Below are 27,535 nucleotides of genomic sequence, written 5' to 3' on the forward strand. Positions count from 1 at the left end.
CCTAGTTTTTGAAGTAGATTCACTGTCATCTGAGTATGTTGTTGCCACTAGTGAAGTGTACTGGCTTGGATGAACCAATCGTCCAGGTGAGGGAACACATGGATATTTTGTCTTCGCAGATAGCTGCAACCACTGCTAAGCATTTTGTGAATACTTGAGTAGCAGTAGTCACCCGAAATGGAAGGGTTTTGAATTAATAATGTTTGTCTGCTATGGTGAACCCTGAGCAGTTTCGGTGTGCAGGGTGTATTGGTATGTGGAAGTAGGCGTCCTTTAGATTTAGAGGTGTAATAAAGTCACCTTTTTGTAGAAGGGGAATGACAACCTGTAGAGTGAAGTGTTCTGATAGGCTCTATATGTTTAGAGGTCTGAGATTCAGAACTTGTCTGAGGGACCCGTCCTTTTTGGGAATCAGGAAGTAAAGGGAGTATACTCCTGAGCCTTGGTATTGCAGAGAAACGGGTTCTATGGCCCCTTTAAGGAGAAGGGCTTGTATCTCTTCCTTGAGAAGTGATAGATGTTCCTGTGATAATCTGTGGGTGTGAGGAAGGATCCTAATGGGTGTGGTAATGAGCTCCAGACAATAGCCAAAGTTGGATAATTGCTAGTACCCACTGGTCTGTGGTGATGGTGTCCCAGACTGGGTGGAAGTGCTGGAGTCTTCCCCTGACAGGTGTTGAATGGTCGGGTGGAAAGTACAAGTAATCACTGCTTTGCAGTGGATGTTGATCAGCACGTTGCAGCACCTTTCCCTCAACCTTTGTTGTTTGTCCCTCTAATGGAGCTTCTGAAATAACCTCTGGTGTAGGAGGATTGGGGTTGCTTTTGTTGGGATGAAGAGGAATCCATGGAGGAAGTCTTGTATTTTCCTCTATAGCCTGGGCGACTCAAGGAGCCCCTATGTGTGGGAGCATGTAAGGCACCCATCGCCTTGGCTGTATCGGTGTCTTTCATTATCTTGTCTAATGTTGTATCTAACTGTGGTCCAAACAGGTGCTCCTTATCAAAGGACATATTTAGAACTGTCTTATGGACCTCTGGTTTGAAACCAGAACACTGAAGCCATGCATGCCTTCTTAAGAGGATGCTGGTGTTTAAATCCTGAGCCACTGTTTCAGCTGCATTGAGGGTGCACCTTATGTAATTGTTGGTGGTATTTTTTCCCTCCGTGGAAAGTTGTTGCCCCCTTTTGCGGTGTTCCTCTGGGAGGTACTGCAGCACTTCCTCCATTTCATTCCAATGTGCCCGATTGTAGCGGGCCAACAGGGCTTGCGAACTGGCAATGCTCCAATGGTTTGCGGCCTGCGCCACTACCCTCTTTTCAGCGACATTGATGCGTTTGCACTCCTTCTCAGCAGGAGGATAGTCCCCAGTCGCTTGATTATTTGCCCATTTACGGGCAGTGGTGGCAACAACAGAGTCAGGTGAAACTTCACTCCTAATAAAGAGAGGATATGAAAGAGCCAACTTGTATTTTTTATACACCGAGGGGTGATTACTCAAGAACAGACTGGCTCCTTAAATATATTCTCTGTGTGTGTCATCATGCCAGGAAGCATTGGAAAGAATCTGGTGTCCCTCTGGGTAGAAGAAAAGGAACGCTGCTGCTTTGGAGATAACATGTTGGTATGAGGTGGTATCTTGGGGAGGGGAGGGGTGAGTAGGATAAAGGTCTGGATCATTAGGAGTGGTGGGATCCGGATGATAAGCATCCCACCCATCAGTGTCATCTAATGGACCCCCCCAATCCACCCCAGTGTAAGAGTGTGGAGACCCTTGAGGAGTGTCAAGGGTCTATGTAGGGGGGATTGTATAGGGGATTGTGGTGGTGGCGAATGAGGAGGGGACGGAGGTGTTGGTGATGGTGGTGGTGGAGGAGGAAGAGGAGGCGGAGAAGCGGGATGATGGGCCGGGCTGGTGGCCTCTTCCCTTGTCTTTTTCCTAGGAGGGATAGGTATGTCCAAGGCCTCCTCAAAAATTACTTCCTCTTTGGTGGTGTCGGAGAGGTAGGAGTTGCAATAACTCAACCAGTCCCTTCTTGGATGTATAGTTTTCTCCATCTAGCATCAATTTTCTTGAGGATCAGCTTGACAGATGATGGAGTAGTGGAAGACTGGCAGGAGTCTTTTAGTTCCGAGGCTTTCTGTACCATAGGCTTGCGCTTGTGAAGCTATGTCAGCACTGAGGTTGAAGGAAGCGGCTGCCGGGTCAGTGCTGAGGTTCGGATCAGCACCAAAATGATTTCCCATTCTGAAGAGCCTGAGGCCAAGGCTTTAGCTTTTATTGAAATCTTCAGGGCTGAGCCCGAAGGTGGTGGGGAGGAGATAGCTTTTTGGTGCCGACAATGGCAGGGAGGCAGTAGTGGTCTGGAAATCACTAAAATTGGCAGCGGGGACTTCTTGGAGGACTTGGGTGGTAGAGCAGGCGCCACAGTACCCATATGGTGTGCAGAGGGTAATTTCTGGCTTTCTGTACCAAGAGCCACATTCGAGTAGGACTAATCTTCAACGGAGAAGGCTCCTTCTTCCTCAGCAGTTGATTCCTCCTGAGTGTGTTCCTCCCCAAAAAGATCTGGGGTGTCGTCCGAAGTTTTCAATGCCATTTTGAGTCGTCGAGCTCTCTGGTTCCAAAGAGTCTTTTTTGAACTAATGGACTTGCAAGCGTCGCAGTCAACCTGGAGACAGGCAGAGATTGAGCACAAGGTGTTGGTCGATGTGAGGGTATTTGGCATGGCAATGCAGACAAAAATAAAAAAGTGTAAGTTCCATCATACTAACAAAGGAATTGATGCCCGTGAGAGGTCACTCGATCTCGTGACCTGAAGGACTTCTTCAGAGAAAAACAGCTTGCACCACTCGACCCAACACTAGATGGCAGGAGTATGCAGAGCATGCATATCTATAGCCACATATGCCATTCAACAGAACGTTACTGAATGTAAGTAACTTGTTCTTTTGATGGAGTCTTCTAACTGCAAATTCCTCACCTGTGGAATAGACACCACAGCAAAACCTTCCAAAGGTGGAGGGTCTGGGAGAGGAGTTAGACCAAAATGTCCTGCAAGACTGAAAGGGCAAAATGCAATTTCCGCCAGACCTGACTCTCAAGGTACTAGTGCTTTGTAAACATGTGCTCCGATGACAACATTGTGGCTTGACAGAAGACAAGAACAAGCACTCTGCATGCCAATGCCCTGGTAGTAGCCTTGGTTCTGAAGGAAAGAGGTCTCGTCCTTAATGCAGAGAGCTATTCCCACTTTCAAATACTTTTTCAGCATTGCCTTACCTTCCTTTGCATAAGAAAACCTCAAAGAGAACCGACTGTACACCAGATTTTCTTTGACGTGATTAATGCATAAGCTTAATGCTCATTAAGGGTCCAGAGTATGGAGTCTCTCCTTCTCTTTCGAGGGGTCAGGTAAAGCAAAGAACTTTGGGAGGGTGATGCATTTCCCAGTGTAGAAAGGAGTCTCAATTTTTGGCAAGAAGGCCGCTATGGTCCCTTACACCAGTTTGTGTGGGGCAAAAGGCAGTGAGGGCAGCTGCACCAAGTGAGTCTGGTGATCATTCATGCGACAAGCAGAAGTTATTGCAATAAGGAAGACAGGTTTGAGAATCAGTAGACCCAACAAGCAGCTGTTACTAGCTGGAAATATGAGCACATGAGGAATGTCAGGACCAAATTAAGATCCTACTGTGGCATCACAAATGTTTGGAAGCAAATGTGTGTCAAAATTCAATCAACTGCATCACAATAGGTGATTTAGCAAGGACAGTTTGTCCAGCAAACACGAAAGGCAAAAAGGGTCGACAAATAACCATTATTGGTGCCCAATGCAAGAACTTGCTGAGCTAAAGATAAAATATCTGACAGTTTGTATCTGACAGTTTGACTTGTAAGGATCTGTGTTGCAGACGCCACACTGAGCCGCAAATTATTTCCATTACCTGGCATAAAAGGACTTGTTGAGGCGTGCCTACCCGCAAGGATGACACTCATGACCTCAGGTGGCAGATCAAAAACTCAGTCAACTGACACTTAGGGCCTGATTACAACTTTGGAGGAGGTGTTAATCCGTCCCAAATGTGACGGATATACCACCAGCCGTATTACGAGTTCCATAGGATATAATGGACTCGTAATACGGCTGGTGGTAAATCCGTCACTTTACCGTCACTTTTGCGACGGATTAACACCTCCTCCAAAGTTGTAATCAGGCCCTTAATCTCTATGGATGGAGGTGTAGGTGCCCAGGTTCAGATGCATAACCCTGTCCTGCTGCCATTAAAGAAGAAAAATCTCCCAAAGTAGTAAACTGATTGGAAGACAGACTCACATGCCCACATGCATACTCTCCTGGTTTAACATGGAGCTTTAGGATGACTTGCGCCTGACTGCTTCTGATCTTCATACAACTTGGGCAGAAGAAGCAGAGGTGAAAAGGCATAAATCAGTCCTGAGCTCCACTGTAGTTGGAAAGCACCTCCCAGAGAAAGCATTCTCAGGAACTCCACTCTGCAAAGATTTTGACACTGCATTTTGAACTGTGGTGAAAAGTTCCAGACAAGATTCTCCCCAACTCTCAGAAAATGCCTTACATCACACCTTGGGGAGCAACTATTACCCATGATCTGCCAGGAGGCGCAGATAGCTGAGCTTGTTCACCCTGGAGTTAAACGGTAAAAGGTGTACTGATGCTCCAGCCAACTTCAGAGGTACAGTGCCCTCCAGCACAGAACCCCTCTCCGCCTTGCTTTCTGCAGTACCACATGTTAGTGGTGTTGCCCATGGGAAAGTACGCAGCCTTTCCTTGATGGATGGCAGGAAGGCCTTCAACCTCAGACCACTGGCCTGCAACTCCAACAAGTTGATGTGGAGCCGGGTTTCTGCGACAGACCAGAGTTCTATGATCTCCACCTCTACCAGATGACCTTACCGACCTAGCAGTAAAGTATCCATCTCCATCGTCAGCTCTTGGTGGGGAAATCAGAGGGGTCAGCCACTGGTTAGGGTACAGCTGAGCAGCCACCACTGTAGATCTTGTGCAGTCTCCTCTGAAATCTGGATAATTCCTGACAGGTTCCTTGGTGTTGGACTCACTTCAATTTCAGATTCCACTGCAAAGCCCGAATACACCACCTGGTAAGTAGATCACATAGAATGCATAAGGCCAACAGGCAAAGAAGACTCAGAGTTCCTCTCACCAAGATCCAGGACCAAGGCTAAAACCGTGGTATGATAGCCTGAATGTCCTGTACATGTTTAGGTGGAAGTAAGGCCTTGTACAGCATTGTGTCCAAGACAACTCCTAAACAAAGAAGTCTTTGCAAAGGAGTCAGGTGTGACTATGGGTTGTTTATCACGAACCCCCGCAAAGTCAGGAGACTCGCCGTCATTTGGATGGGGTTTACAGCTGACTTCGGTGAGCCCACCTTAATCAGGTAATAATCACATTAGGGGAAAACTGGCATCCCCAACCTCCAAGAATGCGCTGCGACCACCATCATCACTTTTGTGAACACCGAGTGGCTCTAGTAAGTACGATGCAGAGCAAAGCAAACTGGAAATGCTCCTGGTAGACTTAGAATCACGAATAATGTCTGTAGGACTGCAGGACCAGCACATGAATGTATACATCCTGCAAGTGCAAGGCTAAAAAGTGGTCGCCTGGATCCAGGCAGAACTTGGGCTAGTATGAGAATTTTGAAATTGCTCTTCTATAGCAAGGTCTATAGGGGTGAAGATCTAAAATAGAATGCAGGCATCCATCCTTCTTTGACATGAGAAAACAGCAGGAGAAAAAACCTGTACCTACTTCCGAGGCTGGCACCTTCTTGATGAACCCTTAGCCATCTTGCTGCAGGAGGTGCAATCTCTACTGGCCTAACTGCTCCTCTGAAAGCCGCTGTGATGTGGGTGGAAGCTGTGGTGCTCCAGAAAGAAGCGGGAGGGAGTAACTCTGCTAGATGATCTGGAGAACCCATTTCTTGGATGTAATGGACTGTCGACATGTCATAAAAATGTCTGATATTGCCTTTTACGAGATGATTGTTTGTCGCTAAGGGCAACTAATGTGGCTCTAGGGCTGATACTTCCGAAAGAGAAGGGCTTAGAAGAACGCTGTCACTCATTACCTCCACAATGTCTGCTTGATACCCATCCCAGAAAAGACTGGGGTCACTGTTGTGTTGGTAGTAGGGCCTGGCATTGTCTATACACCCACAATCTGGAGTAGCCTCTGAAGGGTAGAGACTGATGAGGTAGCTCTCTGGCAGGGGTGGAGAGGTTCAAGGAAAGTACTGTGGATATGCTTCATTAAAATGCTCCATAAGGGATGCCTGCACATCACCAGAAAAGCCAGTGGATCGCATCCACACATGGTGATGAAGCACCACACTAATGCCCACTTGCTTGCTGCAAGTAATCAGTAGTATCTAGGCCAGCCAGAACTACATATTTGGCTTTATCCTAGCCACCTTGACTAGTTTGAGCCAAAGATGCCTGAAATTTCTCTGGAACCACTGGCAAGATATTGCTGGCCATGTACCAGATGGCATGCATACAATGGGCTAGTAGGCAAACCACACTGACGGACCCCAATACCAAGCTGGCCGAAGAGAACATTCATTTCCCGAACGTGGTAATCGCTTTTGACTTCTTGTCTGGAATAGTAGTGGGAAATACATTATGATTCACTTTGTGGGTGGAAGCCTGGACCATCAAACTACGGAGTAGAAAGCTGCATAAGCAAATTCGGGTCACTAGGTTCCCAACTGTGGCATCTGGGCACCTGTCTGTTTACCGGTGGGCAAATGCCCAGAAGAGTGCCAGACAGGGCTTCGTTAAATGGAAGTACAGGCTTAGAAGTGGCTGGCCCTGGGTGCAAATTCTCAGGACATTTGCCTGAACTTCAGTAGAAGGCAACTGTAAGTTGAGGACTTCAGCTGCTTGTCTAATCACTAAGGCAAATGAAGCACTCTCCACCATTCAAGGGACAAAGGATGAAATCAACCCTATATCAGGAACAGTATCGAGTCTACTGGCCTCCTGTAAGTCCATATTTAAACTGGCATCATCCCATCATCACCATTATTGTTATCAGTTGAAGGTAACCTGTAGCAGAGTTTCGTACTCTGTAGTCTTTGGTGGGGACATGGGTCCCTAGCACAATGGAAAACATTTTGAAAGAATCCGTTCACCAACAAAAAGGGAAATAACATTAGGGTCTGCATTAGAAGGTGCAGAAACAAACTGCCTTTGGCGAGCATGGACTGCACTTATATGCAACTCCGCTTCCTCACTTCTGAGATGAAATTAAGCAAACGCCCAGTCGCTCAGCACCACCTACTGGCACATGGGAGCAAAATCTGAAGTTGGAAATATCAATCTGAAATATTAATTTTTTGTACAGTGAACATATTGAAGAAGAGTGGGCAAATGACTTGCAACTGACTAATGAGGATACACTTATTGGAGAACCTGTGCTGAAGGTGGTAGACCTGGATGAACATCTTTGTCGGACTCCAAAATCTCACAATCTCAGGCAACTGTTGGGTGTAGGGGGCAGCCAAACTTTTTCAAAGTTTGGCAGCAGGGCCGGACTGGCCAATATTCTAGTCCGGAATCTTCCTAGGGAGCTGCTTTCACAGCCAAACAAGCTGTCATGAAACAACCACGCCCCCATGACTCTATTCTAGTCACTGTGCAGCCTGCGCATAATTTGAGCATTTTTGCAAGCTTGTTAAGTTAAACACTTTGTCAGAAATAGCAGACTCTACGTAGGTCGCCATCATTTTCAAAGTCTTCTGCAGTGCCCATCGATGCCACCAGTCCATAGCCAGAATGATGTTTAGGATAACAGAAGGTCTGCCTTTACAACTTCTGATTCCCTCTATAGTGCTCTGCCCATTATACCGTCAGGCAGCTAGGGTGCACATTGCTCTGTGTGGCTGTTCTTTGCTGTAGGGACACTTCTATTACACGTTTATCCTCAGTGATAACTTCTTCCTTCAAGATGCCTCTCAAGCAATGCTCCTAGCAGAATTGCTGCAGGACCTCAGATCTGTTCGCATCCTGAGAAGGAGGGTCACTGTCAAAGATAGTAGTCCTGGAACTCAAAATGTTTCTCCAGCACACTTGCTAGGACACTGATCTACGGGAATCTCGACATAGCTAGCAGACTAAACTATGGATTGCCGAGTACTGATCTGCCCTTGGAATCCTGGGACTTTAGGGGTCAACATCTCATCCCAAGAACTGCTAATTCATAAAACCTTTTATCTGGAGGTTCTAACAGGAAGAAGGGTGGTGCACTGTGACACCTAACTTGTAGAAAAGAACAAATATGCAAAAGAATAGACGTCATTACCTACCTGGCCTCCCAGTGTCTGAGAAAGAAGGAGGCAGGAATGGAGCTGTGGACTATCTTGTACCTATTGATCCCAACCCATCCTTTTGAAGCATCTGATCCACTTTAAAGAGATCTCAGAAGTGTTTCATGTCTATTCTCCCCTTCATATCTCTGTTCAGGCAAGGTTAATTTTTGATCTCCATTTTGTTGCAACTTCCACACAAAAGTCAAGAAGGCATGTGAACTCTATGTTTATCCTGCCATCAATGCTCCAGCTTTCTGCAGTGGCACTTGGTGTGCTGGAGGTATTCCATGTACCAGGTTCCTTGTAGCCTGGAACACAATGTGGAGGTGGTGTTTAGCAGAGCTAGGGAATCTGCGTAGGTGAGCCGTGGGTTGAAGGTCTTGACACAGCATGTAAAATCGTTGTAGTGGGGCAGGCATCGTGACTGAAGCTTAGAGGTCCAGATTTCCTCAGGGAGCTTGCTCCAGTGGTGATGGGAAGTCTTGGTATATTCAGTTCTGTGATGGTAGGGCATGTTCAAGCTTAAGCGGACGAGGGAGTGATTTGTCCGGGAGAGCGGGTGGGCTTTTTTACTGTGTTGCTTGGATGTTGGTGACTATGGATTTGAGGAGGTGCTTGGCTGAGTGGGGTTGTTCACATGGTGGGCGAGACCTGGTGAACTCAGGTCTTCTAGTAGTTTAGAGGTGTTGGGAGTCGAAGTGGTCCACTAGATTAAATTTGAAAGAGGTGACCCAGTACAATTCAAGAGTGGCACTAAAGCTGGATTCTGGTATTGTGGGCTGGTAGAGTGTAACCTGTCCCACTGTGGAGTTGCTTGAGGTCCTGAGCTTGAAAGCCATGTATTTTAGGCGTTTGCTGAAGTAATGGAGCACATGTTTTACTCTTTGAAGACTATTGCATGTTTTCCGTTTTTGCTGGTTCTACCCTCTTTTGCTATTTCGTAGTCTGGTGGGAGGGCTAGTGCGATGTCTGGAGCGGATGCTGAGTTGTGTCAGTTCCTGCTGAGGAAGAGTAGGTTGGGAAAAATGTCATGCAAAAGCTCCCAAATTATTATGACGTGTTTGGCGAAAGAACAGATGTTGAAGAGTACACAAAAAAAAGACGGGTGCGCATTGTGAGAGGTGTTGGGTGGGCAACGCGTGGTGGGCGCTAGTGGACACAGGTTGGGGGATGTGCACGAGGAATTTCGAGGGTGCAGTGTGGGCTGGTGCAGGAGAAACAGTTAAGCAGTGAAAAGGTTGTGGGCGTGGTACACTGTGGGGTTTACTGAAAAAGAACATGGGTTGGTGCTGCGCTGGAGGAGGTCAGAGCATGTGGGGTTGGAGGGTGCAGGAGAGGTGGCAAGAGGTGCAGAAAAAATGGCAAGAGGTGCAGGAGAAGGCACCTTTGTGTGAGTGGGGCAGGCCAGGGTACAACTCTGGGCCAAGGTGTTGGGGGTTAATGGTGAGGAGGGCTTTGGCAGAGTAGCACTTTGGGTTGTTGTGGGTGAGTGGTGGTTGAAGGGTACTGGAGCTGTGTATGGTCACAATCAAGGAAAGATGACAGCAGCACAAGCAAGCGGAGGGAAACAGGGCTCAGGTAAGTAAAAAGGCAAAAAAGATAGTGAAAGTAGCCAAAAGGAGGCACAGCATACATAAAGTGTTGACAAAGTAAAGAGTTAAAAAAAAAAAAAAAAGAGTGGAAAAACGCAGGGGCAAAAAGCAAGAAAAAGTGAAACAAGTGCTAAAGATTGAGGAGTAGAAAACAGGCAAAATAGAGCAGAACTGAAGAGATTAAAAACAGTATAAAGTGAGAAAGAATGCCTAAGAGTGATAAAGAGTCAAAAGGGGTAAAAACAGGGCGAAAAAGGTTAAAAGAGTAAAGGTGGAGAAAGTAAAAATGAGCGAGAAAATGGGCAAAAGTGGGAAAGAAGAAGCAAAAAAAAAAAGAGAGCTACATAGCAGTCAGAGACAGGAAAGCAGCAGACGAGAGCAGGAGAGTAAGCACAGGTCACAAGGCAGATAGAGGCTGTAGGACCTCAGTTCTCTGCAGTTAAGCTGGGTCTAGAAGGGCAGGACCTAGTCAGAGGACCATGCACTTGACCAGCAGGGAAGGAACCAGGTAAGGTGAGCAGGCAGGGTCGGGCAGCGCCTTATAATCTTGTGATGGCCTTGCTGCATATCTTTTTCTGATCCCACTAACAAAAGAGTCTTGACCTCAGATCTTTTTGTTGAAAAGCACACATTTTTAACCATTTTCTCCTAATCATTAAATTAATCTAAATGTAGCTGAGACAGGGACAGGCAAACTTGAGATAGGAATGGGTCAATCGTCTTCACATGTACAATATGGAAGCAATATAGTACGAAACGTTTGCGGATCCTCACCTTACTGAAAGTGCTGTCCAAGGGTTCAATCAACAGAGAATGCTCATGAGAGGAAGAAACATCAAAGCTGTGATCCTGAGCTGTTGGGGCCCAATGACTAGTCTCCAGTCTGTGTGAGTTACAAAAAGTAGATTCAACAACTATTTTGTACTCATTCAGTGTACCAACTCACTACCACTGCTGCAAGACCATACTCCCACAGTCAATATTACTGCATCGTCCCACACAGACAGCCACCATGTACTAATACCCAGGAGCAAGCTCTCTTACACCACCCTCAACCCAATCTTCATTTACCATCCTTAAATGACATCTATTTTTCTACTCCTTTCCAAAATACAAGCACTCTTGTATCATCTCTCACATTCATTGCTCATCCAACGCTAAATAGCAGGCATTTTGCACCCCCAAAATCAATGTTTCGGAGTTATCTTTCACAACTAATATACCATCACATCATCCACCACTACAACATGGCCAGAGGTGCCTTCCTCACCCACACTGTGCTATACCACCAACCTCCCCAATCTTTTAAAGCACCTCCCTCTACTTGCCACACTCTTAAACCACTGCATAAGGAGTCCAACACCATGCCCATAGATTGCAGAGTTATATCATTCTCTAATGTTAGCACTTCTTACGTTAGCTCCCAAAGCTAGCATGTCTTCACTATTAACTGTATGCATTGCTCCTACATTGTGCTTATCGAGAGGATGTCAAACCTGCAGCCCCATCCTTGAGAAGTAGGTGATACAACCTCCTCTTACCTTCTAACATGCTCTTCTGATGTGAAGAGAGCCTCTTCTGCTGCCAAACGCTGGTCCCGTTCCTCGCTCAGCAGTTTCTCAAGGCGCTGCAACTCATGCTCACTGCTGATCTGGTGCTGCTGCGCTTCTGACAGCCTAGAACAAAGGAGTTACATTAGTGGACTTCCTTAGTCACTGCAGTCACTCCTGTAACCTCTCCATAATCACTGGATAAAGCATAGGTACTCCAGGTTGCATTAGGTGACCATTCATATTGCCCTATTCACACCAGAACCACATCACATCTTCTGAATTACAAAAGCTTTTGTGAAAAATTGGTTCTTCATAATCATACTAAGAGAACCCGGCATTACAACATAGTTAGGTGCTAGGTTGTATTCCATTCAAAACACGTGAGTCAGCAGCCCCATGGACTAATAAAATATAGTCCAAGCACCGGTTCTACAGGTACACAGAGTAATAATTGTAACTTGGAGGAATAAATACCCCAGAATTTTATGCTTATAATTCTAGGATTTCTGAATAGCATTAATGTTGGAAATGGCCTCTCTGCAGGGTCACCCTCAAACTTTTTGCCTTCCTCCTTCTCTTTTTTCCTAACCTAATTTTTGCTGGTTTTAGGACTCTGGACACGGAACCACTGCTAACCAGTGCTAAAGAGCATGAGCTCTCTCCCTACAAAACATGGTAACAATGGCTCATACCCCACTGGCATATTTAATTTACTTGTAAGTCCCTAGTAAAGTGCACTACATGTGCCCAGGGCCTGTAAATTAAATGCTGCTAGTGGGCCTTCAGCACTGATTGTGCCACCCACACAAGTAGCCCCACAACCAAGTCTCAGGAATGTCATTGCAAGCCAGTGTGTACAGTTTCACTGCCACTTTGACTTAGCATTTAAAAGTACTTACCAAGCCTTAAACTCCCCATTTTCTACATATAAGTCACCCCTAAGGTAGGCCCTAGGTAACCCATAGGGCAGGGTGCTATGTATATAAAAGGTAGGACATGTGTGTTCTATATGTCCTGGTAGTGGAAAACTCCTAAATTAGTTTCCCACTACTGTGAGGCCTGCTCCTTTCAAGGGATAGCATTAGGGCTACCCTCATATACTGTTTGAGTGGAAGATTCTGATCAGAAAGGGGTAACCAGGTCATATTTAGTATTGCCAGAATAAAAAACAAAATCCTGCTTATGGGTGAGGTTGGATTTTATATTACTATTTTAGAAATGCCACATTTAGAAAGTGAGCATTTCTCTGCACTTAAAATCCATCTGTGCCGTACAGCCTGTCTCCAATCCACAGATGGGCTGGTTGACAGCTTCCTTGTGCATTTCACCCAGACAACCACAAACACAGGATACTCAGTGTAAGGAAATCCCTCCTTGGCATGGTTACCCCCTGACTTTTTGCCTTTGCTGATGCTATGTTTTGATTTGAAAGTGTGCTGAGGCCTGCTAACCAGGCCCCAGCACCAGTGTTCTTTCCCTAACCTGTACCTTTGTTTACACAATTGGCACACCCTGGCACCCAGGTAAGTCCCTTGTAACTGGTACCCCTGGTACCAAGGGCCCTGATGCCAGGGAAGGTCTCTAAGGGCTGCAGCATGCCTTATGCCACACTGGAGACCCCTCACTCAGCACAGACACACTGCTTGCCAGCTTGTGTGTGCTGGTGAGGACAAAACGAGTAAGTCGACATGGCACTCCCCTCAGGGTGCCATGCCAACCTCACACTGCCTGTGCAGTATAGATAAGTCACCCCTCTAGCAGGCCTTACAGCCCTAAGGCAGGGTGCACTATACCATAGGTGAGGGCACCAGTGCATGAGCACTGTGCCCCTACAGTGTCTAAGCAAAACCTTAGACATTGTAAGTGCAGGGTAGCCATAAGAGTATATGGTCTGGGAGTCTGTCAAACATGAACTCCACAGCACCATAATGGCTACACTGAAAACTGGGAAGTTTGGTATCAAACTTCTCAGCACAATAAATGCACACTGATGCCAGTGTACATTTTATTGTAAAATACACCCCAGAGGGCACCTTAGAGGTGCCCCCTGAAACCTTAACCAACTACCCGTGTAGGCTGACTGGTTTTAGCAGCCTGCCACACTCGAGACATGTTGCTGGCCACATGGGGAGAGTGCCTTTGTCACTCTGTGGCTAGTAACAAAGCCTGCACTGGGTGGAGATGCTATCACCTCCCCCAGGCAGAAGCTGTAACACCTGGCGGTGAGCCTCAAAGGCTCACCCCCTTTGTTCCAGCACCACAGGGCACTCCAGCTAGTGGCCCGCCCCCTCCGGCCACGGCCCCACTTTTGGCGGCAAGGCCGGAGGAAATAATGAGAATAACAAGGAGGGGTCACTGGCCAGTCAGGACAGCCCCTAAGGTGTCCTGTGCTGAGGTGACTCTAACTTTTAGAAATCCTCCATCTTGCAGATGGAGGATTCCCCCAATAGGGATAGGAATGTGACCCCCTCCCCTTGGGAGGAGGCACAAAGAGGGTGTACCCACCCTCAGGGCTAGTAGCCATTGGCTACTAACCCCCCAGACCTAAACACGCCCTTAAATTTAGTATTTAAGGGCTTCCCTGAACCTAGGAACTCAGATTCCTGCAACCTAAGAAGAAGAGGACTGCTGAGCTGAAAAACCCTGCAGAGAAGACGGAGACACCAACTGACTTGGCCCCAGCTCTACCGGCCTGTCTCCCCCCTTCGGAAGAAAACTGCTCCAGCGACGCTTTCCCCAAGGACCACCGACCTCTGAATCCTTAGAGGACTGCCCAGCTCTAAAAGGATCAAGAAACTCCCGAGAACAGCGGCCCTGTTCAACAAAGACTGCAACTTTGTTTCCAGGGGAGCAACTTTAAAGACCCCTGCAATTCCCGCCAGAAGCGTGAGACTTGCAACACTGCACCCGGCGACCCCGACTCGACTGGTGAAGAAACAAAGCTACAGGGAGGACCCCCAGGCGACTCCAAGACTGTGAGTAACCAAAGTTGTCCCCCCTGAGCCCCCACAGCGACGCCTGCAGAGGGAATCCCGAGGCTCCCCCTGACCGCGACTGTCTGATTCCCAGATCCCGACGCCTGGAAAAGACCCTGCACCCGCAGCCCCCAGGACCTGAAGGTTCGGAACTCCAGTGCAGGAGTGACCCCCAGGAGGCCCTCTCCCTTGCCCAGGTGGTGGCTACCCCGAGGAGCCCCCCCCTTGCCTGCCTGCACCGCTGAAGAGACCCCTTGGTCTCCCATTGATTCCTATTACAAACCTGACGCTTGTTTGCACACTGCACCCGGCCGCCCCCGCGCTGCTGAGGGTGTACTTTCTGTGTGGACTTGTGTCCCCCCCGGTGCCCTACAAAACCCCCCTGGTCTGCCCTCCGAAGACGCGAGTACTTACCTGCTGGCAGACTGGAACCGGGGCACCCCCTTCTCCATTGAAGCCTATGTGTTTTGGGCACCACTTTGAACTCTGCACCTGACCGGCCCTGAGCTGCTGGTGTGGTAACTATGGGGTTGCTCTGAACCCCCAACGGTGGGCTACCTTGGACCCCAATTTGAACCCCGTAGGTGGTTTACTTACCTGCAAGAACTAACCTTAACTTACCTCCCCCAGGAACTGTGAAAATTGCAGTGTCCACTTTTAAAATAGCTATTTGTGTTTTATGTAAAAAGTATATATGCTATTGTGATTATTCAAAGTTCCTAAAGTACTTACCTGCAATACCTTTCAAATGAGATATTACATGTAGAATTTGAACCTGTGGTTCTTAAAATAAACTAAGAAAAGATATTTTTCTATACAAAAACCTATTGGCCTGGAATTGTCTCCGAGTGTGTGTTCCTCATTTATTGCTTGTGTGTATGTACAACAAATGCTTAACACTACTCCTTTGATAAGCCTACTGCTCGACCACACTACCACAAAATAGAGCATTGGTATTATCTCTTTTTGCCACTATCTTACCTCTAAGGGGAACCCTTGGACTCTGTGCATACTATTCCTTACTTTGAAATAGTGCATACAGAGCCAACTTCCTACACTCAGTCACACCTGCACTCATCTGCATACTGAATGGGTCTTCCTGGGCTGGGAGGGTGGAAGGCCTGCCCTCACACAATGGACTGCCAAACCCCCTACTGGTACCCTGGCAGACAGACCTGTACTGAAAGGGGACCTTATGCACTAAAAGAACACTCTTTGTTCCGGAAACAACACACAGCCTGCCTTGCGATGAGAAAATCACTGCACAGCTGAACTGGAATAACGCAGCCCGCCTTGCCAAATGAAGATCGGGGAAGCGCCTGTGTTGTGACTGGAAATTTGATGCACAGCCCTTCCAGATCGACGCACAGCCGTGCCGGAACGACTCACCCCGAAGTCCTGAGTGAAGGATCGACGCAGCGCAATAGAAAATTAAACGCCTACCAGATCGACGCAATGCCTGTGACTTCATCCCGCATGTTCAGCATTTCCACATATTGTTTCTGGGCGTCAAAAGAACCCCGCATGGCAGTGAGGACCCAAGACTGTGGGGCTCATTACAACTCTGGCGGGCACCGGCATTTGGGCGCCATGCGGCCAAAATACCGCTGCCCCCATTCCAACATTCCCGCTGGGCCGACGGGCGCTAACCATGTTAGCGCCCGCCGGCCCAGCGGGAATAGGGGCCGCAACACAGGAGCCGGCTCCGAATGGAGCCGGTGGTGTTGTGGCGGTGCGACGGGTGCAGTTGCACCCGTCGCGCTTTTCACTGTCTGCTAGGCAGACAGTTAAAAGCTTCATGGGGCCCTGTTAGGGGGCCCCAGGACACCCCTTACCACCAGCCTCTTCCTGGCGGTGGAAACCGCCAGAAACAGGCTGGCGGTACGGGGGTCAGAATCCCCAGGGCAGCGCTGCCCTGGCGGATTCCCCAAGCCGGGGCTAAAACGGCGGATGACCGCCGGCCCCGGCAATCCGACCGCGGCTTTACCGCCGCGGTCGGAATGGGGATTGAAGCACCGCCAGCCTGTTGGCGGTGCTTCCGTCATTCGTGGCCCTGGCGGTCTTGGACTGCCAGGGTCAGAATGACCCCCTGTGTGCCATAAATCAACACAAAGCCCCTTGCAGCGTAGAAAGAAAGGATGCATTGTCTGTGGTGTGTCAGAAAACCGCCACACACCTTATTTTTCCACGCATCTCCTCCTCTCCGGTCTCCGTGTGTGCAATTCTGACGCAAACCAGGTACTTTGTGCACACAAGAGCCAACTGTTGCTTTTTAAGATCTAAGACTCTTTTTAAACTTACAAAAGTGATATCTCAACTTGTACTTATTGGATCTTTATCGTTTTGACTTTAATTTAACTAGATAAATATCATATTTTTTTCTAAACCGATGTGGTGTATTTTTGTGGTGTTTTCACTGTTATTGCATGACTTATTGCAAAAATACTTTATGTGTTGCCTTCCAAGTTAAGCCTGACTGCTCATTGCCAAGCTACCAGAGGGTGGGCTCAGAGTAATTTGGATTGTGTATGACTTACCCGGAATAGGATCGTGGTCCCTATTTGGACAAAGGTGAATACCTCTGCCAACTAGAGACCCCATTCTAACAATTAATAAACCTGCAAAGTGAAATAGTGACATCAAAGGTCATCATTTTGAATGAAGTGCCCAGTGCTTCTGTTCTTGAGTAGACACTGTAGCTTTTAAATAGTTATTTAAAGTGTAAACAATCAAGGAGTATGTAACTTATAGCAATTTCACACCAAGTGTACATGAGCAAAGACCTTGATTTTGATGAGTCCTAATGAAAGTTGATTCACCTGAGTGGGTTGATGCCAATGTGAACATCTGTCTCTCATTATCCCGTCTGCTATTTTAATTTAATAAGGGTAAATCTCAGCTCTCCCAGGTGTTCAATAGAGTGCACTACAGATATTTTGGTCAGCAAGTAAGTCCTATCTGCCAGTAGGCTGAGAGCTTTTGCATTCTCAATAAGCAAATATTTTACCTTCCCCCTTTTAAAACATAAAATGTAAATAAAGAGCTGCAAAACAAATTTAACAATTTGACATGAAAGTGGTTCTTGATGGTATTGAAAGCCTCTCACGGTGTGTGGAAAATGTGGGTTGATCATCGTTGTTAATAAGAGAAAATGGGTTTCTGATAATAAGGAGATCATACCGAATTCAGGCTGTAAGGCCTGAATCCTAGCATTTTGGGGAACAAAGAATAACTTCTTCAAGCACACTCTTTCCATATTATCACAGCTTAATCCAGAACAGTGATAGAGATGCCTACCTCTGTGCACGCAGGGGGGTCAATAGAACATAGAAAGAAATAGTCCTGGTGAAAAGTGGTCTTACCTTAGGGTTAGTTCCTTTATTTCCATGGAATAAGTCTCAGCTGTGGGTTCGTTCTTCTCCTGGGGGGCTCCGGGTGCTGAATCAGTCATAGGGTAACCCTAGAGGAGAAAGACATCATTGAAATTAAAGGAAAGAGTCAAATCTTAGCTCCACTGAAGCATAAAAGTTATTACCAAGGAACCATGATGTTGACCCATTGTGTGAGTGGAGGTCACTGAATAGGCTGTCAAAATAACTGCTGTAGTAATGTTTGGCAGCAAGGGTTACAATGCACTGAAATCAAAAGGCAGTGCAGGAGTGTCAAATGGGCACCTGAAGCAACTCAACAGCCTCAGGTGATTTGCCACCAATCCCTCATTTTTGAAGAATGTAAACATTAAGCTTTGTCAAGTAGTAATAGTCTGATGGTAGACCATGCACACATCTTCTGTTCCACATGCTAGAACAGTACTGTGGTTATTTCTTAGGAAACACAGACTCAAGCTAGAATCTGACAGCACAGCTAGGATATACTCTCAAAGGGTGTGATCTTAGGTAAGTGTGGCACCTAAACCATGAACGGAATGAGGGGTATTCAAATCAAATTGTTTGGTGGTCTATGCGCTTTACTAACTGAAAGAAAATATATAAGCCAATATGACTCAGCAAAATGCATTTTTATTTTATCAAAGGCAGACGCGGGGCTAGCAAGAACAATGTGACTGCAAGTATTAAGGTGAAAGGCTGCAGCCAAGCTGTTTGGTTCAAAAGGACACCAAGAGATACAAAAGAAAGAAGAGAAGCCAGATGTTTCCAAAGTACAGTTCTTTCAACACGCACCCCTTTTGGAGACACACACTATTAGATTTCCCTAGGCCAACGAGATGAGCTTATACCTGTATCTCAGAGGACAATAAAAAAAAATGGACAGACTATCTCACATTTCTTTCTGCAGTCTAGACTCTGAAAGAAAGTGTCTAGAGGACAACAAACCTACCAGAGAGTATTAGAGGGTATCCTATAACATGCATGGATGGTGCAATGTGGAAGGAAATCCCTACCCAATGGAGATGAAAACCACACCATATTGGACTACCCCACTGCAGAACTGAGAACCCCAAAAGCCCTAGCAACCTATGGGAACACACCAAGGTCGCTTTGGAAGGAAAATGTTACATCTGTTCATGGCATGTAGTGCTGTAGATTTTCATGCTTTGCATAAGTCCGCCATCTAGTGTTGGGCTCGGAGTGTTGCAAGTTGTTTTTGTTTGCATAATCTTTTCGAGTCACGAGATCAAGAGACTTTTCCTCTTGATGATACGGTGCATGGGCATCAAGTCCCTTGTTAGATTGTTTTCCCGCAGGTGGGTGAGGTTAGGAATGGAAAATGTCATTTACCCAGTGTACATCTGTTCATGGCATGTTCCGCTGCAGATTCACATGCTGTGCATTATACTTCTGCCATCTAGTGTTGGGCTCAGAGTGTTACAAGTTGTTTTTCTTCAAAGAAGTGTTTTCGAGTCACAGGATGGAGTGACTCCTCCTCTTCGGTTCCATTGCGCATGGGCATCAACTCCATGTTAGATTGTTTTCCCGCAGAGGGTAAGGTAGGAGTGATAGAGTATACAGGTATTAAAGAAAAGAGATGTCCATGCTAATGCAAATCTATATATTATATATATATATATATATATACATATATATATACTGTATATGTATATGGAAAATGTCACTTACCCAGTGTACATCTGTTCGTGGCATTAGTCGCTGCAGATTCACATGCTGTGCACATCCCGCCATCTGGTGTTGGGCTCGGAGTGTTACAAGTTGTTTTTCTTCGAAGAAGTCTTTTTTCGAGTCACGAGACCGAGGGACTCCTCCTATTTCGACTCCATTGAGCATGGGCGTCGACTCCATCTTAGATTGTTTTCCCCGCAGAGGGTGAGGTAGGAGTTGTGTATGCTAGTAATAGTGCCCATGCAATGGAGTGAATACGTATGTACATAATGAAGTTTAAAGTAATATATTTACAAATTTACAAATGTTCAAGATCAACTTCTAAACGGCTACAGGCTCCCGGGGAGGCGGGTGGGCGCATGTGAATCTGCAGCGACTAATGCCACGAACAGATGTACACTGGGTAAGTGACATTTTCCGTTCAATGGCATGTGTAGCTGCAGATACACATGCTGTGCATAGACTAGTAAGCAGTTATCTCCCCAAAAGCGGTGGTTCAGCCTGTAGGAGTTGAAGTTGTTTGAAATAGTGTTCGTAGTACAGCTTGACCTACTGTGGCTTGTTGTGCCGTTAACACATCTACACAGTAGTGTTTGGTAAATGTATAAGGCGTAGACAATGTTGCTGCCTTACATATTTCGTTCATTGGAATATTTCCTAGAAAGGCCATGGTAGCACCTTTTTTCCTGGTTGAGTGTGCCTTTGGTGTAATAGGCAACTCTCTCTTTGCTTTAAGATAGCAGGTTTGAATACACTTAACTATCCATCTAGCAATGCCTTGTTTAGAAATTGGATTCCCTGTATGAGATTTTTGGAAAGCAATAAATAGTTGTTTTGTTTTTCGAATTAGTTTTGTTCTGTCAATGTAGTACATTAGTGCTCTTTTGATGTCTAATGTATGCAGTGCTCTTTCAGCTACAGCATCTGGCTGTGGGAAGAACACTGGTAATTCTACCGTTTGATTTAAGTGGAACAGTGAGATCACTTTTGGTAAAAAATGTGGATTTGTCCGTAGAACTACTTTATGCTTGTGTATTTGAATAAATGGTTCTTGTATGGTAAATGCTTGAATTTCACTCACTCTTCTTAGAGATGTGATGGCAATCACAAATGTAACTTTCCATGTTAAATATTGCATTTCACAAGAGTGCATGGGCTCAAAAGGTGGACCCATGAGTCGTGTTAAGACAATGTTGAGGTTCCATGAAGGAACTGGTGGTGTTCGTGGTGGTATAATTCTTTTTAGGCCTTCCATAAATGCTTTTATGACTGGTATCCTAAATAATGAAGTTGAGTGCGTAATTTGCAGGTAGGCTGAAATTGCGGTCAGATGTATCTTTATTGAAGAGAAAGCTAGCTTTGACTTTTGCAATTGTAGTAAGTATCCTACTATATCTTTGGCAGATGCGTGTAAGGGTTGAATTTGATTATTATGGCAGTAATAAACAAATCTTTTCCACTTATTTGCATAGCAGTGTCTAGTGGTAGGTTTCCTAGCTTGTCTTATGACCTCCATACATTCTTGTGTGAGGTCTAAGTGTCAGAATTCTAGGATTTCAGGAGCCAAATTGCTAGATTCAGCGATGCTGGATTTGGATGTCTGATCTGTTGTTTGTGTTGTGTTAACAGATCTGGTCTGTTTGGTAGTTTGACATGAGGTACTACTGAGAGGTCTAGTAGTGTTGTGTACCAAGGTTGTCTTGCCCATGTCGGTGCTATTAGTATGAGTTTGAGTTTGTTTTGACTCAATTTGTTTACTAGATATGGAAGGAGTGGGAGAGGGGGAAAACCGTAAGCAAATATCCCTGACCAGCTCATCCATAACGCATTGCCCTGAGACTGATCTTGTGGGTACCTGGATGTGAAGTTTTGGCATTTTGAGTTTTCTTTTGTTGCAAATAGATCTATTTGTGGTGTTCCTACACATTTGGAAGTAAGTGTTTACTATTTGGGGGTGAATCTCCCATTCGTGGATCTGTTGGTGATCCCGAGAGAGATTGTCTGCTAACTGGTTCTGAATTCCTGGAATAAATTGTGCTATTAGGCGAATGTGGTTGTGAATCGCCCAATGCCATATTTTTTGTGTTAGGAGACACAACTGTGTCGAGTGTGTGCCTCCTTGTTTGTTTAGGTAATACATTGTTGTCATGTTGTCTGTTTTGACAAGAATGTGTTTGTGTCTTATTATGGGTTGAAATGCTTTGAGCGCTAGAAATACTGCTAACAGTTCCAAGTGATTTATGTCACTGTTTTTGCTGTATGTCCCATTGTCCTTGGATGCTGTGTTGATTGAGGTGTGCTCCCCACCCTATCATGGAAGCATCTGTTGTTATTACGTATTGTGGCACTGGGTCTTGGAAAGGCCGCCCTTGGTTTAAATTTATACTGTTCCACCATTGAAGCGAGATGTATGTTTGGCGGTCTATCAACACCAGATCTAGAAGCTGACCCTGTGCTTGTGACCATTGTGATGCTAGGCACTGTTGTAAGGGCCGCATGTGCAACCTTGCGTTTGGGACAATGGCTATGCATGAAGACATCATGCCTAGTAGTTTCATCACCAGTTTGACTTGTATCTTTTGATTTGGATACATGGTTTGTATCACATTGTGAAATGTGTGAACTCTTTGTGGACTTGGAGTGGCAATCCCTTTTGCTGTGTTGATTGTTGCTCCTAAGTATTGCTGTGTTTGACACGGCAGAAGGTGTGACTTTGTGTAGTTGATTGAGAAACCTAGTTTGTGGAGGATTTCTATGACATATTTTGTGTGTTGTGAACACCGTCTTAGCGTGTTGGTTTTGATTAACCAGTCGTCTAGGTACGGGAACACATGTATTTGCTGCCTTCTGATATGTGCAGCTACTACTGCTAGGCATTTTGTAAAAACTCTTGGTGCAGTTGTTATTCCGAATGACAACACTTTGAATTGGTAATGTATCCCTTGGAATACAAACCTTAGGTACTTTCTGTGTGAAGGATGTATTGGTATATGGAAATATGCATCCTTTAGGTCTAGTGTTGTCATGTAGTCTTGTTGTTTGAGCAGTGGGATTACGTTTTGTAATGTAACCATGTGAAAGTGATCTGATTTGATGTAGGTATTTAATGTTCTGAGATCTAGTATAGGTCTCAGACTCTTGTCTTTTTTGGGTATCAGAAAGTACAGGGAGTAAACTCCTGTGTTTATTTGTTGTTTTGGTACTAACTCTATTGCTTCTTTTTGTAGCAATGCCTGAACTTCTAGTCCTAGAAGATCTATATGTTGTTTTGACATATTGTGTGTTTTCGGTGGGATGTTTGGAGGGAATTTGAGAAATTCTATGCAATAACCATGCTGGATAATTGCTAAGACCCAAGTGTCTGTTGTTATTTCCTCCCAATGTTTGTAAAACTTGGTTAGTCTCCCCCCTACAGGTGTTATGTGTTGGGGATTTGTGACCTTGAAGTCACTGCTTGTTTGGAGGAGTTTTGGGACTTTGGAACTTTCTTCTATTCCTTTGAAATTGTCCCCCTCTATATTGTCCCCGAAAACCTCCCCGCTGATACTGGCTCTGGTAAGTGGGCTTTGTTTGTGAGGTTGTGGCTTCTGTGGTTTGCCCTCGAAACCCCCCTCGAAATCGTGTCTTTCGAAATGTGCCTCTGCTCTGTGGGGAGTAGAGTGCGCCCATGGCTTTGGCCGTGTCAGTGTCTTTCTTAAGTTTTTCGATCGCAGTGTCCACCTCCGGCCCAAACAACTGCTGTCCGTTGAATGGCATATTTAGCACAACTTGCTGTATTTCTGGTTTAAATCCTGATGTACGCAGCCATGCATGTCTCCTTATTGTTACTGCTGTGTTGACAGTTCTAGCAGCTGTGTCTGCAGCATCCGTTGCTGACCGTATCTGATTATTGGAGATACCCTGTCCTTCTTCTACTACTTGCTGCGCTCTTTTTTTGGAACTCCTTGGGTAAATGTTCAATAAGGTGTTGCATCTCATCCCAATGGGCCCTATCATATCTGGCTAGCAAAGCTTGCGAATTTGCAATACGCCACTGGTTTGCTGCCTGTGCCGCCACCCTTTTGCCTGCAGCATTGAATTTTCGACTTTCTTTATCTGGAGGTGGTGCATCTCCTGAAGTATGAGAGTTGGCTCTTTTGCGCGCTGCTCCCACTACAACAGAGTCTGGTGTTAGCTGTTGTGTAATGTACACTGGGTCTGTTGGTGGCGGTTTATATTTTTTATCTACTCTTGGAGTAATGGCTCTCCCTTTAACAGGCTCCTCAAACACTTGTTTGGAGTGTTTTAGCATTCCGGGTAGCATAGGAAGACTCTGATATTGGCTGTGTGTGGACGACAGTGTATTAAAAAGAAAGTCGTCTTCAATGGGCTCAGAATGAAGGCTGACATTATGAAATGCTGCTGCTCTTGACACCACCTGTGCGTAGCCTGTACTATCCTCTGGTGGCGATGGTTTAGCTGGATAGCATTCTGGACTATTATCTGACACTGGTGCGTCATAAAGGTCCCATGCGTCAGGGTTATCTTGACTCATTCCTGTATGAGTTGGGGATTGCATCATTGGTGGAGTGGCTACCAGTGATGGTTGCGGAGAGTGATGTGGGGATTGTGGCGGTGTTACTTGTTTAGCCACCTTTGCGTGTAGCTGTTTGTCTTTGTCTTGGAAGGCAAGCTTGCGTTTCATTTTGACTGGAGGAAGAGTGCTGATCTTTCCTGTATCTTTTTGAATAAAGGGCCGTCTTTGTGTGTGATCTGGCTCTATTGCCTGTAATTCCTGTCCAAATCTATGTGTCTTCATTTGTGTGGACAGTCCTTGTTCCTCAGTGTAGGAACTTGTTTTCGGTTCCGAGGCCGGATATTTCGGTACTGAAACCTTTTCAGCTGCTTTTTTCGGCTCCGACGAAACCTTTTTTATTTTCGGTGTCGTGCTCTCTCGGTGCCGACCTGTTTCGGTGCCGCTGTCTCGGTGCCGAATCTTCTCTGAGCCACTATCTCGGGCCCGAGATTGCTGTGTGCCGGTATCTCGACCGGAGTCGGATGACTTCGACACCAGCTCACCCTTTTTCGGTGCCGATGAACGGTCACTTACTTTTCGGGTTAAGCCATGGCCTGTTGGCGGTGGCATCCCCTGGGCTTTAGCGCTTTTCTCGTGAGTTCTTTGTTTCGACGTCTTACTCACGGTTTTCGGCGTTTCCTCGGGATCGATCTCCTCAGAGTCCGACTCCTGGGTGGAGAATGTTTCTTCCTCCTCCTCGAAACGCTCTTGTCCTGTCGGCGCCGACACCATTTGCAGTCTTCTTGCTCTTCGGTCCCTGAGTGTTTTCCTGGACCGAAACGCTCGACAGGCCTCACAAGTATCCTCCTTGTGTTCGGGTGACAAACACAAGTTACAGACCAGATGTTGATCTGTATATGGATACTTGTTATGGCATTTTGGACAGAAGCGGAATGGGGTCCGTTCCATCAGCCTTGAAGAGACACGTGGCCGGGCCGACCAGGCCCCGACGGGGATGGAAGAAAACCCCGAAGGGCTACTGGAGCTCTTCTTAATTCGGTGTCGATCTGTTGTAACTAACCCGATACCGAACGCAAACAATACCGACGATTTTTCCGAGATTCTAACTGACTTTCCGACCCGAAACACGAAGCGAAAAGGAACACGTCCGAACCCGATGGAGGAAAAAAAACAATCTAAGATGGAGTCGACGCCCATGCGCAATGGAGTCGAAATAGGAGGAGTCCCTTGGTCTCGTGACTCGAAAAAAGACTTCTTCGAAGAAAAACAACTTGTAACACTCCGAGCCCAACACCAGATGGCGGGATGTGCACAGCATGTGTATCTGCAGCAACACATGCCATTGAACATATATATATATATATATATCTATATATATATATATATATATATATATATATATATATATATATATATATATATATATATATATATATAGATATATATATATATATATATAGATATGTACAAGTGTTGTTAACTTAAAGGACTACTAATGTGAATCTGCAGCGGAACATGCCATGAACAGATGTACACTGGGTAAGTGACATTTTCCGTTCAGTGGCATGTGTAGCTGCAGATACACATGCTTTGCATTGACTACAAAGCAGTTTGTCCTCCCATAAAAGCGGTGGTTAGCCTGTAGGAGTTGAAGTTGTTTGAAATAATGTTCTGAGTACAGCTTGACCTTCTGTGGCTTGTTGTGTTGCTAAAACATCTACACAGTAGTGTTTAGTGAATGTATGTGGTGTTGACCAAGTTTCTGCTTTATATATTTCAACCATTGGTATATTTCTTAAAAAAGCCACTGTAGCACCTTTTTTCCTTGTAGAATGTGCTTTAGGAGTAACTAAAAGTTGTCTTTTGGCTTTAATGTAGCATGTTTGGATGCATCTTACAATCCATCTTGCTAATCCTTGTTTTGAAATGGGGTTACCTGTATGAGGTTTTTGAAAAGCTACAAACAGCTGTTTTGTTTTTCTGAATGGTTTTGTTCTGTGTATACAGTACATTAGTGCTCTTCTAATGTCTAATGTATGTACAGCTCTTTCTGCCACAGAATCTGGCTGTGGGAAGAAGAGTGGTAGTTCCACTGTTGGATTTATATGAAAAGGCGATACTACCTTTGGAAGAAATTTGGGGTTTGTTCTTAGTACAACTTTATGTTTGTGTACTTGTATGAACGGTTCTTTAATAGTCAATGCTTGAATTTCACTGACTCTTCGCAATGACGTAATTGCAACTAGGAAGGCAACCTTCCATGTTAAGAATTGCATTTGGCATGAGTGCATAGGTTCAAATGGAGGGCCCATAAGTCACGTAAGCACTATGTTTAAATTCCAAGAGGGAACTGGTGGTGTCCTGGGTGGAATGATGCGTTTTAAGCCTTCCATGAAAGCTTTAATAACAGGAACTCTAAATAAGGAGCTGTGCTGAATATTTTGTTAATATGCTGAAATTGCAGTATGATGTATTTTTATGGAAGAGAATGCTAAATTTGATTTCTGTAAATGAAGTAAATAACATACAGTAGCTTGTATTGATGCTGTAAGAGGGTCAATTTGTTTAGATTGACAGAAATATACAAATCTTTTCCATTTGTTAGCAAAGCACTGTCTAGTTGTTCTTGCTTGTTTAATAACGTCCATACATTCTGATGGCAGTTGTAAATATCCAAACTCTATGACCTCAGGAGCCAAATCGCCAGATTGAGTGTGTTGGGATTTGGGTGCCTGATTTGTCCTTTGTTTTTTTGTCAACAGGTCTGGCCTGTTTGGGAGTTTGGAGTGTGGTACTACTGACAGGTCTAACAATGTTGTGTACCACAGTTTACGGGCCCATGTTGGTGCTATGAGTATCATATTGAGTCCAGTTTGACGCAATTTGTTAACTACAAATGAAATGAGTGGGAGAGGGGGAAAAGCTTAAGCAAATATCCCTGACCAATTGATCTATAGAGCATTGCCCTTGGATAGGGGATGTGGGTGTCTGGATGCGAAGTTTTGGCATTTTGCATTTTCGCTTGTGGCAAACAGGTCTATGTTTGGTGTTCCCCATTGTTGAAAGTATTTCTGAAGTACTTGAGGGTGAATTTCCCACTCGTGTGTCTGTTGATGATTTCTGCTGAGAACATCTGCCAAATGGTTGTGTATCCCTGGAATGTATTGTGCTACCAGGTGAATTTGGTTGTGGATTGCCCATTTCAAAATTTTCTGGGCTAGAAGGGAGAGATGGGACAAATGTGTCCCTCCTTGTTTGTTTAGGTAATACATGGTTGTCATATTGTCTATTCTTCTGTGTGAAAAGAGGCTGAAAAGCCTTGAGTGCTAGGAAGACAGCTAACAATTCCAAGTGATATATGTGTAGCTGTTTGTGTTTTGCATCCTATTGTCCTTGAATGTTGTGATTGTTGAGGTGAGCTCCCCAACCAATCATCGATGCATCTG

At 45.5% G+C, this 27,535-nt stretch overlaps 1 protein-coding gene across 6 annotated transcripts in view; it reads right to left on the reverse strand.

Annotated features, from left to right (window-relative positions):
* Positions 1-27,535, reverse strand: part of LOC138288169 (golgin subfamily B member 1-like) — a 379,608-nt gene that overhangs the window by 21,784 nt on the left and 330,289 nt on the right. For all 6 annotated transcript variants that reach the window (XM_069229484.1, XM_069229482.1, XM_069229483.1 and 3 more), the window contains 3 exons: positions 17,858-17,955; positions 11,509-11,643; positions 10,742-10,850 (listed from right to left, as the gene is read on the reverse strand). In XM_069229484.1, the coding sequence (XP_069085585.1) occupies positions 10,742-10,850; positions 11,509-11,643; positions 17,858-17,955 (342 nt within the window). The remainder of the gene's footprint in view (positions 1-10,741; positions 10,851-11,508; positions 11,644-17,857; positions 17,956-27,535) is intronic.

This window comes from Pleurodeles waltl, chromosome 4_1, assembly GCF_031143425.1.
Source record: "Pleurodeles waltl isolate 20211129_DDA chromosome 4_1, aPleWal1.hap1.20221129, whole genome shotgun sequence".
Lineage (NCBI taxonomy): Eukaryota > Metazoa > Chordata > Amphibia > Caudata > Salamandridae > Pleurodeles > Pleurodeles waltl.